The sequence below is a fragment of the Muntiacus reevesi genome, chromosome 4 (genome assembly GCF_963930625.1).
Source record: "Muntiacus reevesi chromosome 4, mMunRee1.1, whole genome shotgun sequence".
In the NCBI taxonomy this organism is placed as follows: Eukaryota; Metazoa; Chordata; class Mammalia; order Artiodactyla; family Cervidae; genus Muntiacus; species Muntiacus reevesi.
In genome coordinates, this window is record NC_089252.1 from 19,093,056 (window position 1) to 19,113,630 (window position 20,575).

At 38.0% G+C, this 20,575-nt stretch overlaps 1 protein-coding gene across 4 annotated transcripts in view; it reads right to left on the bottom strand.

Annotated features, from left to right (window-relative positions):
* Window positions 1-20,575, bottom strand: part of KIAA1328 (KIAA1328 ortholog) — a 407,099-nt gene that overhangs the window by 37,217 nt on the left and 349,307 nt on the right. For all 4 annotated transcript variants that reach the window (XM_065932343.1, XM_065932341.1, XM_065932344.1 and 1 more), the window contains one exon: window positions 19,586-19,694. In XM_065932343.1, the coding sequence (XP_065788415.1) occupies window positions 19,586-19,694 (109 nt within the window). The remainder of the gene's footprint in view (window positions 1-19,585; window positions 19,695-20,575) is intronic.

Consider the following 20,575-nt stretch of genomic DNA (forward strand, 5'->3'; position numbering starts at 1 on the left):
TGTGTTGGTTTCTGCCGTACAACAAACAACATGAGTCAGCCATAATTATACATATGTCCCCTCCCCCTTGACACTCTCTCCCATCCCCCACTCCATGAAACATCGTATTCTTAATCTAAAGTACTGGATAAAAAAATGAATGAAACTACTCTGTCACAACAGTTTTCTTAAAAAATATAATTGCTCAAGTAATTTAAGAGTATGTTTTCACTATAAAAATTTAAATATAGAGAATTAAATAGAGAAAAATAAAATTCCCTTCAACCCTTCATCTCCTACCCAAATACAAATCCCATTCCCCTCCCCAGAGATCACCAGTTTAGTGCATATCCTTCTAAACATTTTTTACACAGTTACATGCTTATACATGCACATACAATTAAACATACATTGACACACATGCATTTAAAAACAAATTGAGCCAAGTTTATGTACTGATTTATGATCTGCTTTTTTACTTAACAAAATATTCTGGAGATAATTCCACAATAATGCAGAGATCCACACAATTCTTGTAAGTAAACTACAGCAGTATTATATTCTATGAGATGCCATTGCTCTAATTTTAAAGAATCTCCATAGCTTTAGTCTTACTCTAGCTATATTTTGTATTTAGTATTTCTATTCTGTTACCTTAAGGAAGAAATCAGTATTTGGTCACTAGTGTTGATTTAAGGACAGTTAATTTGAAAATATTTCCTTTAAAGTATGCTTTTCTCAAACTTCCTTTCTATTAAATTCATACAAGATAATGTCAACATAACTGGCTTTGATGAGCAGAAATAAGATGGCAAAACACAGTCAAGGGTTCAGGAATTCTGAGATAAAATAGCTCAAATTAGGTTTGCTTTTACCATGCCATAATCTAGCCAGGTTTATAAAGATCTATCTATCTTCCTTTCTGAGATACTATGAATTCAGATAAGTATCAGTGATCTTCACATGATATGTACTGTTTTCTCACATTCATAACAACCAGTCCCCACAGATTACAAGCAAGGTGTGGAGAGTTCAGGCATCACTCTGACACAGGAACTGGAGAAATTGAGACTTCCTATAGGTTCTCTCTTGCTTTCTCAATGCTATTAGTCCTATGGTATCATATAGAGTTGCACAGAATCAGACACGACTGAAGCGACTTAGCATGCACAGCATCAGTTAAACTGAAATGTTGGCTGAGAAGTTTAACTCCTATTTTTAAACCAAACTTGTGGTCTCAACATCTAGATCTACAAGGTTAATATTGTCAGTTGTGCTGGGGCTTTTAAAAATGAATACAGCTGATGAAACTGTTACTCTGATAAGTCATTATCATTTAAATAAAGTTGTAGCTAGAGATTTGCAGCAAAGTAGAACAATTCAATGTGCCAAATTCACATGGATATATATTTCAAATAGATGACCATTTTATTTTGTCTATTTTAAATGGCATAGCTTTACTGACACCAATGAGAAACAGGCAATAACAAAGTGAATAAATACGTAACAATTTGGGAATCTTCATGCTCAAGGCTTTGCTTTTCAAGGAGAATAATACCTTAATCATCTTTATAGGGCTGATCATTACTGCAGTATTTCTGGTAATAGCTCCAAATTTATATTCTTTATAAAAACACTTTAAGGTAATGGTAAGAGCTCAGGCTCCTAAGTCTGATGCTAAATTTGAACCCTGGTTCTACCAGTTTCTAACTGATTTGGGGCAAGATGCTTAGTTTTTCCAAGCTTCAGTTGCCTTATCTTTGAATCAGGGACAAAGAAAATGTTTATTTTGGAATTATGATAATGTTTGCAAAGCATTTAGCACTATGCCTGGCATATAAGTGCTTAATAAATGAAAGCTAAGCAAAGACATCACTTTGCTGATAAAGGCCCGTATAGTCAAAGTTATGGTTTTTCCAGTAGCTATGTATGGATGTGAGAGTTGGACCATAAAGAAGGCTGAGCGCCCAAGAATTGCTTTTGAACTGTGGTGCTGGAGAAGACTCTTGAGAGTCTCTTGAACAGTAAGGAAAGCAAACTAGTCAATCCTAATGGAAATCAACCCTGAATATTCATTGAAGGATTGATGCTGAAGCTGAAGCTCTAATATTGTGGCCACATGATGCAAAGAGCTGACTCACTGGAAATGACCCTGATTCTGAGAAAGACTGAGGGCAAAAGGAGAAGGGGGCAGCAGAGGATGAGATGGTTGGATTGCATCATCAACTCAACAGACAAGAGTTTCAGCAAACTCAGTGAGATAGTGAAGGACAGGGAAGCCTGGTGTGCTGCAGTTCATGTGGTTGCAAAGAGTCAGACATGGCATAGCAAGTGAACAACAACAACAACAACAACAATTACTATTACTATTAATTTTGAATTGTCAGGAGGCAAGGTATAGGCAGAGAAAGGGAGATTAGCTAGAAAGATCAGAAAAGAACTCTGGATAAATGTGCCATTTACACTATCATAACAAACTATTACATGAATGAATGCAGAGTGACATGACTAAAGACAAATCAAAAGTAGAACCAATTGAAAGGGACCTGAAAATTTATTGGCCTGAGAGAGTTTTCTGCATGGGGAAAAAAATGTCATAGAAGCCAAGTTAAAAGATGATAGAGAAGCTGGGGAGAATGCTTGTGACATATTACAAAATGACTACATTTTTTTTTTAACATATAAAGAAAAAAGACGAACATATTGGTGAAAAAAAATAGAACAATAGTTTGTAGAAAATACAAATGACTACAATATAAAACGTCACTCATGACAGGGAAAATGTAAATTATAACTAAAAGATACAATTTTCACCTCTTAGATTGGCAAAGAACTTTATGATTATACTCTTTGAAGTATAATAAAATAGGCACTTTCAAATAGGGCAAGTGGGACTATAAGTTGTACAACCTCTATTAAAGCCATTTAGCAATATCTATAAAAATTTATAGTGAATTTATCTCTGACCCACAACTACATTTCTAGGAATTTATCTTATAGATATCCTCACACATGTATAAATGACATATATAGGAATATTCATTGCAGCATTATACTCTGCAATCATAAAAGACTGAAAATAACTCAAAATATTCACTCATTAATGGGCTGGTTAAATTCACTGTGGTACACACATACAGTGGGACATTGTATAGATTTAAACAAACAAGGTAAGTTCTACAGTGCACACATTCATACACAGTCAAGACTACACCTGTGTATCTATCCCTGAAAAGACACACAGGAAACTGAGAGGGCACATCCCCTGAGGGTACTTGGCTGCTGGGAAACTGGGGTGTGAGAAAGCCGGCTTTTCACGAAATAGCCCTATGAATTTTTATTTCTTGAATAAGACAATAATTTGTAAAAACATTTTAATTTAGCTCTTTGTCTCTGAAAGTGAATATTTAACTCAAATGGATTTGAAATTCCTTACTGAGCTCCTCCTGAAATCTGTATAGCCTCTGTCTCCAAGAACAATATGAAGAAATAACTTAGAGGAAAGCAGACATAATGCCTTTTATGGGGATTTCTGAACTAGGAATAAATAAAATGCCCAACAGTGATGACGTTGACACAGAATCCTTATCTGTAATTGTAAAATCTTAAGATTAATAAAAAGTGAAAGTTTTTTAATAACCTTTTTGGTAGCAATATCTGATCTAACTCAAATTTATTTTGTTGTAAAATCTGACCTGAACTTGTATGAGGCAATTTATATGTATTGTTTATTACATTTAATGTGAATAATCATACATTATACTCTATCCAATATAGTATATAAACCATGTTACTTTAAAATTTTGCGAATTCTGAAATACATTTGGCTCTAAGAATTTTGGATGAAGGACTGTGGACCTGTATGATTTTCTCTCCTGGCTGTCAGTCCTGACTTAAGTTTTCACACAAAGATATTACCATTAACAGAAAGAGCCTTCTGACAGGTACCCAATCCTCTTCTTCAACAACTCACCACTTAAGGTTTATGAAATGCCTTACTCCTGGCCTTTTGCTCTTGCTCTTTGGCAGTTTTCATTAAAGACTATAACTTTGCAAGCAATGTGGGCTTCCCAGGTGGCGCTAGTGGAAAAGAACCCACCTGCCAGTGCAGGAGACATAAGAGACGCAGGTTGGATCCCTGGCTCAGAAAGATCCCCTGGAGGAGGGCATGCCAACCCACTCTAGCATCCTTGCCCGGAAAATCACACAGACAGAGGCGCCTCATGGACAATGGTCCTTAGGTTCGCAAAGAGTCAGGCACGACTGAAGCGACTTAGCACACACACATGCACGTGCAAGCAAAGTAGTGGATCTTGGAGATTTTGATATGGAAAGAAAATTTGGGCAAATCTGATAATAAATGCAACTATAAAAATAAAATTAAGAAGAATTTCTTTTATATTGTCATTGTAACAAGAGCTACACACAGTTCCTCATGGCTCTATTTTTCAGTATTGGGAAACTTAAAATATCTTAATTATTTTCTAGCATCTTAATCATTTTGTGAAATCATGAAGTTGGATAATTGTCATTTAATATAAAATGTCCTCTTTTCTATGGAATTGTAGCTTCCAACTAATTATGAATTAAAGCCTAATTGAATATGTCTGGAAGCCAAAATGACAAGTAAAATTTATAGACCGCAACCTTGGTTATCTTGAGAGAAAAGCACTGTTAGACAGTTTGGAGTTAAAGAACGTTACCTGCAAGGTTTCAGCTGCAGAAGCAGTAAGCTGACTTCCGAGGAACACAATGCATAAGCTAACACTGAAAGGAGAAATGCTTGCTTGGGAACTCTTCCAGGCCAGAATGATGCCAGGTTACCCTGCTTATTAGCCTGCGCTTTAAAAAGTTCAGGGCACGTATGGATATGCGTTTATCCCATTTTATGCTACACATTATTGAAAAAACATTTTATAACATAAATAATTCATCAGTACATTGTTTAGAATTTAAGATTACATGACTAAACGGTAGTGTTTTGTTTTATGGCTGTCTATACTTTCAAAAAGAAAGACAAGATGGGTAGAAGGACTTCCTAAACTTCATATATACCTGTAAGGGAGAACAACCCCACACAAAACAAACCAGCCGCACCCCTACACACAGCTTCCTTATGTGTATGCCACAGGCTATGACCTTTGGTCTAGGCAAAACTCAGTGTCAATGGGGACAGCATGAGCTCGAGATTAAGGTGTACTGGTTGCTCTCAGCGCCACAGCTGAAGCTGGGAGACTTGAACTGATTGGAAGCAAGCTGGAAGTTCTTTGAAGAAAGGGTCCTCAGATTCTTTCAGTTTAACTTAACAGATCATACCCTTCCATCCTCTGGTCACAAAGGAGGTGATACAGGTTGGCGGAGGGCAAAGTTGTGAAACAACAGAAACTGGGGGACATATAGGTAAAGAGCTCACCTCCTATGTTGATAAGTATAGGTAGCTCCCAGAAATATCACCACTTCAGTGATTTTTCAAGACTGTGGACTCAGACAGTTTCCCTAGTTCTGGACACAGCTGCATAGAGAGGTACCTGTTGGTTAATGTATGACCCCCAACTGGTCATAGTCTGTGACAGCTTGGATAAAAATTAGAGGAGGGGAACATCCAGCTTTTTGGGATGAGTAAGAACAACAGTACACAGTATGTACCCTGAAAAAGGCAACTCCCCTACTAAATGGAATGCCACTGGTGGAACAGCTGATATGCTTGAATACAAGTCATGTTTGCCTGACATTACAGTAGCCGGGAAATTCTCCTAATGAAAATGCCTCTGACCCAGACCACTAAAATAGATGCGATTAGAGTGCATCAAGTGTTTCTGCCTCTATGCTGTGCTATTGGGGAGGCAGGTGTGGATAAGAAACAGTGCAATAAACTATATCTGATTTACTTCTCTAACTTCTTTCAGTGGGCTTCACTGATGCTAGAAAAATTAGAATGGTTCAGTAGAAAGAAAGGAAGAGGAGGGGAGTCAACAGAGGAGAAAACAAGGGCAGCCCAATAGGGTGAAAATATTTCAGTTGTAAATACATGGAATGGAAAAAGCAGAAATTAAGGGGTAAGAAACTGGAGTTTCAACAGGATCACCAAGACCTGGGAGGCCACTGGCTCTGGCAGTAACAAGACTCAGACAGATCAGCAATCTATCCTAGTTTGGAAGAATTTAGAAAACTGGATGGCAAGGAAAAGTACCATAAATTTGATGCTGAAATATAAGCAGTGTCAGTAAGAAAGACTGAAGACTGGTGGAAAGGGGAAGATCTTCTGGTTCCCTGGAGCTGGCCTGGGGCCAGCACAGTACCTAAGCCTGATGTCCCTTGTTTGGGTCAAAGTTAATGATAAATGGAAGGAAGGAGGTAAAAGAATAAATAAATGGGGTATCTAAGATGCAAATCCAACTTCACTTTGGTGTCTTAAGAGAGGCTTGGGGCTTAGCTTGAGCTACTTAGCTCAAACTCCAGATGGCCACAAGGTAAAGTGATATGGTTTGTCAAAGCTGCCTCTAATCCTGCCAAAGCAGAATGGCAGTGGGCAGACAGGAATGGAGTGTGCGTGCTATGTCACTTCAGTCATGTCTGACTCTTTGTGACGCTATGGACTGCAGCCTGCCAGGCTCCTCTGTCCATGGGATTCTCCAGGTAAGAATGGGTTGCCATGCACTCCTGCAGGGGATCTTCCTGATCCAGGGATCAGAAGCGCATCTCATGTCTCCTGCATTGGCAGGGTCTTTACTACTAGCACCACCTGGGAAACCCAGATAGGAGTGGTATACTCCAGCAAAACCTGGTCTTGCAGTACTCCTAACCAGGAAGATCACACTTGATCAATTTTTTTTTCTTTTACAAAGAAATTCATTCTAATTGTATGATTTAATTTTAATACATATTTTTTTCATCGAAAGGACAAATATAAGAGTCATGTTTAGAATATGCATATATTTTATATCAGTGATTTATACTTTGCATTAAATTTGTGTATCAATCCAATAAAGAAAGAAGAAGAGACATTTTACTGGAAACAACCATATCATAGCATCTCTAAAGTAACTTATGAGAGAAACATGTATGTTCTCATTCCAACAATCAATGCTGCTGACAGGTCTATCCAGGTGATTTTATTTAGCGCCGCTAATTTTCATGGGATGATGAACACAAAGAAGAGTTTTTGCTTTTAAACTTCCAGATATTTCACCATTTAGAAAAAGTTAGTTTAAAAAAAGAGAAGTATATAAGATGTAAAAGAAAAAAAGGACTGGAAGGAAATACACGAAAGACTAAAATATTAGCAGTGGTGTATACAGTGGGTGGGAGGATTATAGGTGGTTTAAAATGTCACTTTAAAAAATATATATTATCACTACAACTGTCCCAACTAAGCGTAAATGTTGAAGTGATTGCTGCCAATCACTGGTGTCAGTTCCTTTAAAAATTAATTAGCAAACAGATTCTCAAATGGCTTTCCCTGTCCCTACACAACGACCCTCTGGGGATGACAGATGGTATCATGAGGGAGTGAGAGTTGGGTGCCCGCATCATAGCCAATTGAGTTCATTTGGCAGTTCAACCTTACTGGGGCCACAGGCTGAAGGTGGTGGCAAGAAGGTAAATTTATAGGTCACACAGTATTTCATACTTTTTGCAAAGGTTAAGTGAATATATCTCTTTAGCAGTTAACATTAAACAATTTATGATATTAAGCTATAACTCTAATTCTGGGATATCTTTGATCTTAAGCCTTGATATGGCAAACGTCCATATGTAAGGTTTTTATTTCATTTTAAAAATTGTTTTGATCAAATATTCAATTTAAATAATAAGTTCTGATTTGTTTCTACTTTGGTTGCTATTAACATATTCCAGACATTTCCTAAAACTGACAGCTTTCTCTACTATAATGTTTCCTTCTCTCTTTCAAATCAACAGTTGTTTGAAGGAGAAATTTTAATTTCTTTGCTAGCTGTGACTGGTTAAAAACAGATCTTGGCCCCAGCCTGATTTTTATGATACCTAAACACTTGAGGACACCTTGTGTTTTAATCAGTAAAGTCAAAAGATAATCTGTAATAATGAAATAGGACCAGAGGCCAACGTTAACACAGAAGTTTTTTCCTCTTTTGTGCCTTGAGACCAAACTCATCCATATGGAAAGCCATATTAGCTGAAAATAATTCTTTTTTTCTTTAATAAAAGCTTTTCGCCGATAGATTTTTATCTGTCTTTATTTGGAGATCTCAAATGGATCAACTTTATTTTTTTCAATGTAAGCTGAACAGGACACAGGGATTTACCCTTTATGCCACAACAGAGGCAAAGAGAGCACAGAAGACCATGAAGTCTGCAGGGTGTGAAACTGAAATCCTCACGTTGATACAAAAGACCTTGCTGAGGTAATAATGACAGACACAGTACTCTGGTCGTAGCATGAAACCTTCTGGTTTGAATAAAAGTCAGTGCCATGTGACCTACAGCTGTATATCCATAGAAACAATTCGCTGCTGACAAAAATATTTACACTCAAAGGAGGCAGATAAAAGAACTGAGACAAGCTGGTGAAGCTTCAGTGGACAGGAGGGACAGGTCTGGAGAAGCCACTGCGCTCCAGTCGCACCTGGATGAGTGAAGTGAAAGTCGCTCAGTCGTGTCCGACTCTTTGCAACCCCATGGACTGTAGTCCGTGGAATTCTCCAGGCCAGAATACTGGAGTGGGTAGCCTTTCCCTTCTCCAGGGGATCTTCCCAGCCCAGGGATCGAACCCATGTCTCAAACATTGTAGGCGGATTCTTTACCAGCTGAGCCACAAGGGATGAGGAGCGATGGGGAACTGCAGCCTGGCTCAGGGTGGCCCATCTTCCGCGTCCCAGCGAGGCTGCCAACCCCTAACCCTCCAGCTGTTCAGGGTGCCGCAGCTCCCACTGGTTCCAGTCTTAGTTCTGCCACTAGTTGGCTTGTTCCTTTTGTAAACCAACGGCCTGTGTGACAATTAGGATCTGCCCTGAGATGCAGCCACACCTCAGCTCTTACCAGAAACTGGCTCTTGCACCATCACTCTGTTTCTTCCCAATGCCCAAAGACAGGGGTCGGTTGTGAGGTGTAACAGTGGGTCCACAGAGAAGTTCTAGTTTAGGAGCGGCTTGTTTCTCAGTCAGGAGCTGAGATAGTGAAGACAGGAGACATGGGACTGGACAGGATGAAGACACGCTCTGACTGAAAAGTCTCCAAGCTGGGGCACACTGTACCACCAACTCCACATGCAGGAGGGCACGGATTCATTAACGAAGAACATGTAGAGGCAGCCAAGTGACAGTCCACACAGAATGCCACTTGTGGTGATCGGTCCATGCTGCACCTGGTAGGACAAGTGTCCCAAGGCCTGACACTTCTAGCATTTATCAGGTTATACCATGTGCCAAGTACATGACCGCACCGACTTTTGTTGTACACATTTCTTCCAGGGTGAGGGGAAGAGACAGCCCTCAACAAGAAAATAAACTTAACATCCTTTTACTCATTGTGAAATGGCATGGTGCACCAGCTCCAGCTTTTGTTCTGGCTCTTAAAAAATGCCTCAGTAGGTTTACTCTGGGCTTCCCTTGTGGCTTTGCTGGTAAAGAATCTGCTTGCAGTGTGGGAGACCTAGGTAAGATCTCTGGTTTGGGAAGATCCCCTGGAGAAGGGACTGGCTACCCACTCCAATAATCTGGCCTGAAGAATTCCATGACTATATAGTCCATGGGGTCACAAAGAGTCAGACACGACTGAGAGATTTTCACTTTCACTTTCTCAGGGTTACTCAGACTCACAGAAAGAAGACAATCCCTAGGGTACAACTTCCATCACCCTTTATTTATTTACTAAATAAGATTTAAAAATCAATCCCATGGCTAACAATCCCATCCATTTTATCTTTTATCCTTCATTTATTATTATTACTTAATATGAACATTAATCCAGGTGATTTTTAAATTGTCAAAATGTGGAATTCTCCAAGAAGCACAACTGCAGGCAGGCCTTTTATATGACATGTGATTACAAACAAGATCTGTCTGCTTTCTACTCATTGTCCTGGTCTGGAATGGAGCCTTCTCGGTTCTAATGATTGGCTCTGGTTTTCAAGTAGCTCATGTCCTATGACAGGGAAAGCTTGAAGCAGGGTCCCTACTCTAATACAAGTCACAATCCACTTCAGAATTTCCCAGCTTTCCCAAAGGAAGAAACACCCTCTCATGTGTACTACTAATCATGTTCCCCTTGCTGGCCAAGAGGCTTACCTTCCAGACAAGTTGATAATTTTACAGCCATTTAGGGGTGGGTACAAAGCAACGAGATGATGAGCTTTCAATCTTACTAACAGTCTTATTTCAGTAGGCACCCACAACAGAAAGAAAATCAATGAAAATCTTGGTAAGTAAATATGTAATGCACTGGCCAATTACTCTTGAGCTTCAAGACCAACTTGGACTTTTTCTTTCATGGGTAATATTAGGATTTGTACACCAAGTGGCCCATACATAGTCCCCAAAAAGGTGTATTAATGCTAATGAAAATAACAATATTTATGTGTTTCCCTTTATTATTTACAAGACATTTCTGTGTACCTGTCTCAAGTTTTGTGGTTAGACTCACAAAAATTTGTAGATAATGCAAAATGCTAAAATCTATTTCTCCATAAGAAATAAAGAGAAGATAGGTTGAAAGTGAAAAAAAAAAAAGGACTATAATTTCTTTTTTGGGGGAGGGGCTTATTAATATCAAAAGCAAATAGTTTATGGGAAAATATGAAAAATGCTAAAAATATATTAAAAGTAGTAGATATAACATATATGGAGAAGGAAATGGCAACCCACTGTAGTATTCTTGCCTGGAGAATCCCATGGACAGAGGAGCTTGGTAGGCTACAGTCCATGGGGTCGCAAAGAGTCAGACACGGCTGAGCGACTTCACTCACTCACTCAATATAACACATGTATATATTTGAATACATAAACAGTATGCAAAAATGTCCAACTGAGCTGAAAATGCATTAGTCAGTGACTATTAACTGCTACATTATTCTCTGTCTTTTTCATAGCAAGTCTTGCTGTTGATAGTGTCTTTGATTTTACTCAGTGGCATACTTGGCACCATCACACACAATCCTGACCACTCTTGTCCCAAGACAAAGTATGTAGCCTACACTAATACCCAGTCACCTTTTTCAGCATGACTAGTGACCTTAATTTGGACTTCAAGGATACTAACTTTTTTCTGTTTTACTCCGAGTGTCCTTCCTAAAGTAAAATTTAATGTTTTCCAGATACAATATCATTTAAACCTCAAAAAAGAAAAAAACTTCAGATGTAAACACATGTTCACGGAGCTTAATCTCAGGAAACATAAATTACACCTGGCCTCCTGTCACTGGGAAAGCCAGCAATACCCACGGGTTGCTTGTCCCTGTGCTTTGAATGATGTGGAGCCAAGTTGGTTTATCTCCTTAGCATTTCTAAACTACTGGCCAGCAGGAAACCCAAAGATTTTGAAGAGAAGTTTAAACTATGTTATTCTGAAATCAATTATTTAGTTATTTTTGAAAAAATACTCATCTCTCCATTACTGTATCCTCAAAATGTGTAACTCACTCTGAAATCAAGACACAGATGTACATGTTTCCATTTTGACCTCATCTCTAAATGGAGGGTATGGTTTAGACATAGGATGGACAGCTGGAAAACTGAGGTCCATGTGGTTGAGGGTCCATGTTGTCAAGGTTTTGCCACTGCTAGGCAAAGAGGCAGGATGAATATAGGTCTTTGGACCTTAATTCTCAAGGCCTTTCCTGTAAGCCATGCTGCCTGTCTGCATGTAAGGATATTAACTTGAGGAAACCAAAACAGAAAACTAGCCGCAGGCCTAAGCAGAGCTTTAGAAGAAGCTCTAGGATATGGATGAACACAAGATAATGGAGTGGTATACACTCTACGTTCACTTAGCGAAGATAATTGTGAGATGTTAAGGAAGCAACAAATCCCAATGCAAAGAACATGCCAAAACTGGTCACAATTGAGAGCTTGCTGTCATCCAGTCTGGAAACCTCCTGACAACCTAAAACATTTCCAATTCTCATACAGTGGGAAAATCTTCAAGTAGATGAAAATGTGAGGAAGTTCTGGGAAATAAATGAAGCACAATAAATGTATTAATATTAGCTGGGTATAAACATGATTCTTTTGTAGCTATGGAGAAGAAGGAAAATTGTTGTCTACACTAATGTATGAACTGATAAATTTAAAAGGCAACATTCATTTTGGGGGATTCCCTGGTGGTCCAGGGATTAGGACTTGGCACTTTCACTGCCATGGGCCTGGGTTCGATCCCTGGTTGGAGAACTAAGATCCCAGGAGCCACATGGTGTGGCTGAATAAATAAATAAAAGGAAACATCCATTTTGTGATCATTAATTCATTCTTTCATTCATCCAATAAATATTTTATTGAATGTCTACCATGAGCCAGGTCCTGCTCAGCATAGGGATGCAGTAATGAATACAATAGAAATCTTTACCCTCATGAGTTTATATTCCATGTGACACAGGTGAGGCAGATGACAAAATTTATCAGTAAGTTATACAGTATATTGGAAAGTGATAAGTACTGTGAGAAAAGGATAAAGCAGAGAAGGAGAAAAGTGGCAGAAAACATTAGGAATTATTTCCTTAGGCATCTTTCTCCTGTTTGCTGAGAGTTCCTTCAGGGATAGAATGATGTGTCCATATACTTCATAGAGAAGAAAGCCATCAACAATATGTCCCAGTGATTAGTCTCCAATTTCAACAATTGAGATTGGTGAATCGAGTTCTTCAAGGGCTTCTTAATAATTTTTTTTCACTGCAGGCTTACCAGTGTATCCTGATAGTCTCTTGGGGAGAGAATGACAATTGTTACAGAAAATTGCTGATGGATGGGAGAGGCCCAGGGACAGGAGAGGGGCAGAAAGGAGAAAGGGAGAATGTCAGTGTGCAGGGGTTGGGCAGTGAGAAGGTGGGCAGCTCCAGAGTAGGGCTTCCAAATATGTGTCTTTAGACCAAGTATGTCGGAGTCATCCGGGAAAATAAAAATTGTACATCACTGGTGCCCATTCCTCGCAATTCTGGTTCAATTAACCCAGGTAAGGCCTAGAAACTGCTACTTTGACAAAGATTCTTGAGTGACTCCAATGTGCACATAGATTTCTGAACCACTGCTCTAAAGGGAATTAAGCCCTTTCAGAATTTTTACAAAGGGCTAATTATGGAAAGAAATCCATTATCAGTAACTGTGAACGCAGGTTATTCAGCTGGCTTCTAAGTCACATTTCTGTACAACTCTGCCACTCGGTGCATTTTGCAAGGGGACTCTCTGTCATTCACATATACTGTGTTCCAAGTACCCCCCAAAATCCTGCTGCCCAGAGCACAGAAAAGGAAGCTAACACTGAGGGCATACTGTTACCCAGCCCCAAGTTAAGGCTTTGCATATCTAGTCATGTTTAATCCTCTGAGCAAATTGGCAAGGTCGTTATTAATACTCTTATTTTCACATGAGGAATCAGGCTTAGGTATGTTTGCAAGAGCATTTACATGGTAAATATTTAAAAATGCAGCAGTACTGCCCACTCTCAGATGAGCCTAAACCTATTCCTAACCTTTTGTCAGGGAATTCACACAGAGTTTGCAATTATAACAGCAAGGTCCAAATCGGAGCTCTGTTTCCTATTGCTTGTGTGGTGCTGGCAAGTTCTACAATGACAGCTCCTAGTAGCCATGTACCAGGACCATGCTCGGTACTCTATGTAATATATCTTGCTTAACCATTATGACAAGCCTATGAGGGAGATATTATTATCCCCATTTTATAGATTAAACTAAGGAATTTGCTCAAAACCACACAGGCTAGCATTGAAACCTAGGCCTATTAACCTGGGTGTTAAAATTACTATCCCCTGGCTCTTAAATGTTCTGTAATTGCTTCTCTGAGCTTTACTTTTTCATGATTGTGAGGATTACATTAGGCAGCATATATCATTTTTATAAAAGCATTTAAGTGACTAGGACAGGAAGTAACACTCAACAAATATTTCTTAATACAGAAGTGAAGGGAATTTGATGACATTGGACCAAATGAGCAAGTCTAAATGAGGCTCAGAACTGAAATGATAAAAGAAACTGAAAATACTGAACAGATATCACTAATCACAGCATTTTCCACAGTTCAGTCCCCGAGAGAAGACCCACGGAGGAAGCATAATCCTCACCTACTGCTGGCTCAACAAAGGAATAAAAGAATTATGTCATATGTTCCAAGGATAACAGGTTTTTTGCAACTACTTGGCACTACAGAGTGTAAAATAATGAAGTGGGTTTTCCTCCTATGAATGTATGCCCTTTGTTTTCTTTTAAATATTGTTTTCAAAATTACCTAAGTAATACATTGTGTTATAAAACATATAGAAAATATAGAAACATATGAGCAGTAAAATAGCTCTTATAATCCCTTCACCTAGAATTTACAGAGATTTCCTGAGACAAGGACTAGAACTCTAAGTGGCTAGTAAATGTAAGCTGTTATGATGTGTACTTTCTTTGTACTGTATGTTCCTTCTATGTCAAGAATGTATTGACAGGTTTCCTCAAGCTGAATTCATTTCTTGGAATTAAACTATGTCTTTATTATTTCTATTTAGCCTATTTGTTTCTGTTTTCTTAATTTACACACTCTATAAGCAGTGTGTACAAGAGGAATGGATGATTATATTAATGGCTTTTAACAGTGGGAATTACAGTAACAGCCCCAAATCATGGCTTAATTAAAAGCAACATCTCTTCATCAGACACACAAAAATTTCCATGCATGCAACTGTTCTTGGTATTAATGCACCTGCTAGCAGGGAATTTCAATTTATCAACTTGGCTTAAATAAAAATCCTTTTGAATGGCTGAGCTTTTCATCTCCTGATATGGAAGATAGATATATTTATAACTTCATATTTTCTTTTACATATTCAACCAGTTCTTTTCTAAAGTTTCCACATTATCCCTTTTTATTTGTCACCATTTTGTGCAGTATTTCATTTTGTTGTTCAGTTGCTAAGTTCTGTCTGACTCTTTGCAACCCCATGGACAGCAGCATGCCAGGCTTCCCTGTCCTTCACTATCTCCTGGAGTTCATTAAGTTTTGTTTTTATTTTGTTATTTACAATATACACAAAATGAAAATGTTATAGTGAATGGTGCTTTATGTGTACTGTGAAAGTGTTATTCTGAGGGTAGACAACGTTAAAATAACAGTCCTTGGCCTAGAAGTTCACACTTTTGGAAATCATTTTGAAAATTCTAAGAGAAATCCAATACTTTGAAAATGAGTTTTAATGGTCATTAAAAACAGCTTTACAATGACATGTAATTTGTACGAACATATATTGTGAAAGGACATATCTGAACATGCCCAACACAATACCTGATACACAACAGGCATCCAATGAATAGAAGCCAGTATCGTCACATACGGTCACCACTCATATGCTCTACTGTATAGAGGCAGTGAGGTCTGTTGTTCAAACAGACCACATAAAGCCAAGTAGTGCCTGCAAGGCTCTAGTTTGAGGTTATGGATTTTAGTTTAGTTCTTCTCTCTCCACCTTGGCAGAATAACACATTGTTATGTGCTAGGCACATGAGGGGATCTGGTTAGGTACTAAAAATATATGTGTGAATGTCTAGGTGAGGAAAAGTTCTGATTTAAAAAAAAAGATTTTGTGATAGGATTCTGGGCACAAGTGCAAGAAAGTGTTGCAATCTGGCCATTGTGTGTGATGGAAACACAATCCTTTCCCTTCTCTTAGATTAACTTCCTATCAAGTTATAAAAACAAATTCTGACCCTTAAAGTCAGTCTGTCAGATTCTTAATCTAAATCAGAGTTTTATGGGCTTAGTGCCTATACCTCAGAACTAAATCCAAGCTTCACACAGTGTGAATGAATGAAAAAACACTGAAATTTGGGATCAGAAAAAAGAAAAAAAGAAGTAAAAGTCATCCAAACAGTTAAGAAGCAACGCCTGGGTCCCTCAGTCTCAACTTCAGTGGATGAGTCTCCACAATTGACTTTCAAGTCAGCTGCGTGTGAACAGTAGCCTGTGAGCACAACTGTGTCCTGGCAGTTGCTCTATATAAAAAGCTCGGCAAGGTGGAAACTTACAGCAAATTTTTTGGAACACATTAAGCGTATGGTTATAGCAAAGGGCCAAGGCCTCAAAAAAAAAAAAAAAAAAAAAAATCAGCTTATTATTTTTTTCTAAAGTTTCCCCAATAAGCTATTAAGTCCTTTAAAGCACATACACAAATATTTCCCAACCTCCCTCAATGAAAAATAAGCTCTACAAAATCATCTCCCATGACATACATCAAAAAACAAACCAAACAAAGTAAAACAGAAAACTTCAACTTGCTGTTGTGATATAAACTAATCTTTCTGAAAAAAAACCTAGATTACTACGGTGAATAGTACATCTTAGAAATAGGCTAACCACAGCTCCAGTTCCAAAAATTCACTAATTGGCCATGATTTGGTGAGATCTGTCTTTCTCTCTTCACATCTCAGAGGGGGGAAAAAAAAGTTTAAGAGTACTGGCCTTAGCTCTTCTGACTCAGGGAAGAACAGCAAGAAGGGGGCCTTAGTAACCTTTTACTTCAGGGACTGAGTGACTAACACTGCTGCTGCAGGCCTGGTGTTTGTCTTTATTTACCAGTTTAACACAATCATCACTGAGTTGTCATAAGACCGACGGAAACCACCAATACTTTAAAAAGTGACAAGACTTCTGTTTCAATGAACAGCTTCACAAGATATTGTCTTCATTTTAATATAAAATGTTCCAGATATACATATCTGAATAGAAAAAGATACCAATATTTAAAAAATATACAGCATGTAATAGACTTTTCTCCTCAAATCTGAAATAAAAGATTTGAAGATTCAAAGTTACATTAATGCAAATATCTGCCTGTTGCAAGTATGCTTTTTGATTAAATTGGCATACATCAAGTACAATTAGAAAGGTTATTTATAACGAAGAAATACATAATTCTGCATCTTAATGGGGATGACAATTTCAGCTGACGGTTGCTAATTAACATTACTTCTTCTGCTCTGGATCTCAGATATTTCTTATATGATCTTTATGCTGGCAACAGACACAACTAATTCTAGAAGGCCCCAAAGGGTTAATTATCAGCAACATTTCTGCTTATAACAAATTCACTGGTAACTTGCCCAGCTCTGGCTCCTCACTGGAGACCAGAAGATCAAGCAGAATTGGGTAAACTCTGACTCAGAGTCGCGTCAGGAAAAGTATTTATTCAACTTTCTTTGTGAGCAAAGGTGCACCTACCCACTGGTATTCAGAATGACCGGGAGAAAAGTCCCTCCAGTCCTATCTTCAGGTGCAATGGTCTAGGGGTGTTGCCTGTTCCAGTCCAGCAGAAATGCATGGCACTGTCTAGTTCAGTGGTGCCACCTTCTTATGCCAAGATGCCCACTTTCTTGGACGCCTCAGGGGTGTGTGATCAGCATTGGAGGCCAGATGTAAAACAGAAAGAAGCATTGCCACTCTCAGCACAGAAAACTATAAAGCCCTCTTTGCTTGTGCTGTAAATTACATATTTATTTTGTTAGCGTGAGATAGATGAATATTTTCACACACAAAGGTGCCCTGCTAAAATCAGGATAAGTGATATTAATGTCCTATGGTCAGTATTATTGAACCTCGAAAGCAATAAACTTTATGCGTCAATAAATATTACATTTGCAACATAGTTAACATTCCTTTACTGTCTCTAGCACTTATTACACATTGTAACCGCAAGTCTACAATACATTATTCATATTTGGGGTGTCACCAAGTGATGGATTGCTGTAGGAGAGGCTGTCCTTTAAATAAATCAACAAATAAAAATGCAAATGTTAACATTTTCAGCCACAACTTTCCCCATCTTGAATGGGGAATGAAAATTTCACATTATACTGACAGGCAGCAGAGAGAACAATTAACAACCTACACTGTGAATGAGAAAGATGATTTTGCCATGCTGGGTTTTATCACCTGCACATGGACCCATATGGGACTCTCCTAGGTGTTAGCACTTTTCAGAGAACAAAGGAAAAACTGTCTCCCACGGCCCCTGTTCCATCCCCATCCTTTTCTGCAGGTCTTGACAATTCTTGGAATTTTGGGTAGACAGGGAAAGGGCTTTTATTCTTGTTCTCAGTACTGTCAAAGGTTTCTTGCAATGAAGAATAACGGGCTTTCCTTTTGCGTTAAAAGGTTATATGTAAAAGTAGTCTATAAAAATTCCTTTTCTACACTTTGAAATAAAAATAATTCAAATAATCTTGATTCTGAAGTCTGGAAAGCAACCACTGTGCTTTCTTGGTAACTGATTTTCACAGTACTGAATCTTTTTTTTCAACTCTGCACTTTGCATTGCAGACCTATAATACGCCATCACACACTTTTAAGGATAAAATCTGGGGTGCTGCACATTGTTTCATTTAGCCAAATGCTCATTATTTAAGAAGCTTCTGAGAATCTGTATCTAGTTCATCTGCAGCAATAAGAACTAACAGAGAAAGAATCCTTTTTTTAAGGTCTGTAGATATGAGTCTTCACCGTGATTTTAACCTGAGCTTGTAAAACTCCACAAAGTTGATATGGTCATTTCAGAAAATGTGTGCTGAAGATGTTCTATAAAACCCTTACTGGGGAAACATTTTATTCTTTTTCATGCCTCTCACGAAATTGAAGTGCAATCATCAAAAACACATTAGAGCCGTGTTTAAGATCTGATCCAAGATCTTAGCATCAAAGATAGGAAAATTCATTTGAAAACCCAGATTGCCTTTCCTCTTTACCTTAACTCTTCCATTACTATTATCCTCTGTGCTGAGTCATTTCCCAAAAGTTCTTTAAAATTAAGTCTTAAAATCTATATTTACTGGATAAGATGCTAGGAATTTAAGTGCTTAAAAAATCATATCCCCAAGGAAACACAAACATGCCCTTTTGGTGTTAATGTTTATATATTCAGTCTTAAATGTCTAATATAGGAGTTGGCTTACTAGACATGAGAAATTTTAATAACATATTTCTTTTCTTGACTGTAGAAAAGGCCAATCAAAGTATTAGCTCCTCAAATGTCTCTGGTATAAGTAAATGTTGACAGTCATTTAACTGTAGTACAAAACCCACTATGGTTTTCAGTATCAATTGATTCAGTAAGTTAAGCTTATAGTCCAACTATATAACAATTTCAGGATAAACTGGGTAGGACCTGCTCCTAAACATTTTCTGATGAAAGGTAAGATTAGCTTTGTGATTCCATGGAAACCCTGTCAATTACCATTACCAATTAAGGACAAGCACGGATAAAGGAAAGGGCTCCAGGAGTTCTACCTGGTCGTATCTAGACGCTTCCAAATAAGGGCCTCTCTCTGGGGTTGGAGACATTAACAACTGTTAAAATTTTTCACTTTTTGTTAAATAACTCAGCAGAAGTTCTCACCTGGAGAATGGTAAGGCAAAGAACCCCTTAAACTCACCGGGAGCTGTCATGTTGGGAGGATGACGTAGCTGGGATCATAAGCTCCTTCTGGCTCCCTGTTGTCATAGGAGACGTGGACGCATCTTTTTGAAATTCTGCCACTGTCCCTGCATGTACAATAAAGGAAATAATTTGGGCATTCAATAAAAGAAAATGCAAGAGTCTATCATGAATAATATATGAGAGATTATAGGAATCCCCAAGCTTTAGAAGTAAGCTCTCTTCCCCTCTGAAATGCAACAATGGCAGATGGAAAGCTCGGTGAGTTGATTTGGTTTTATAAACACCAGTGGTCCACAATATCTTGTTTTTAAAAACGTGGGTGTGTGCAATAATAGACTAATTAGAGATTTGATTGGTAAACCTGATGATTAAAGTCCTGATGATTTGCGTTTAGGGTAAAAACGCCCAAGAAAGTAGATTGCTTTATTTTGCTCCTTTTAACTATCATAAGAAAAGTTCTTTCCTCTCCTTGACAAAATAGAATATAGAAAATTTGTACTGTTAAGCCCTCCAAATTAAATTGATTCTACCCCCAGAAAACTTTCAAGGTAGGCATAAATTGTGAACGCTTCTTTTAAAGAACTCAACATTGGGCTAAAACAAGTAAGATGCTCAACTAACCATTCCAGGGCTGATTTGGTTTCTGTTTCTAACGAGCAAGGTTTAGTTGTTAATTACATTTTACTTTTGGAATGCTAAGTAATAACATGGCATGGAAAGAAAAATCTTTTGTTTCTGTTTTTTATTATTTATTTAATAATTTTCTCCTCTTTTTAAAAACATTTTTAACAAAAATTTCCAACTTTTAATTTATTAAAAATATAATCGAGCTTTTTCACATATCAAATTCTCATGATAAAGCCGAAAAGGCCTTGCAGATAATCTCTTACATCTCTTAGCATCATCTTTTTGATAGATTCCTTTTATAGGAAGAGCTCTGGCTAATGTTTCATTTTTTTTAAATGTTTTAAAAAATTTAGTTGAT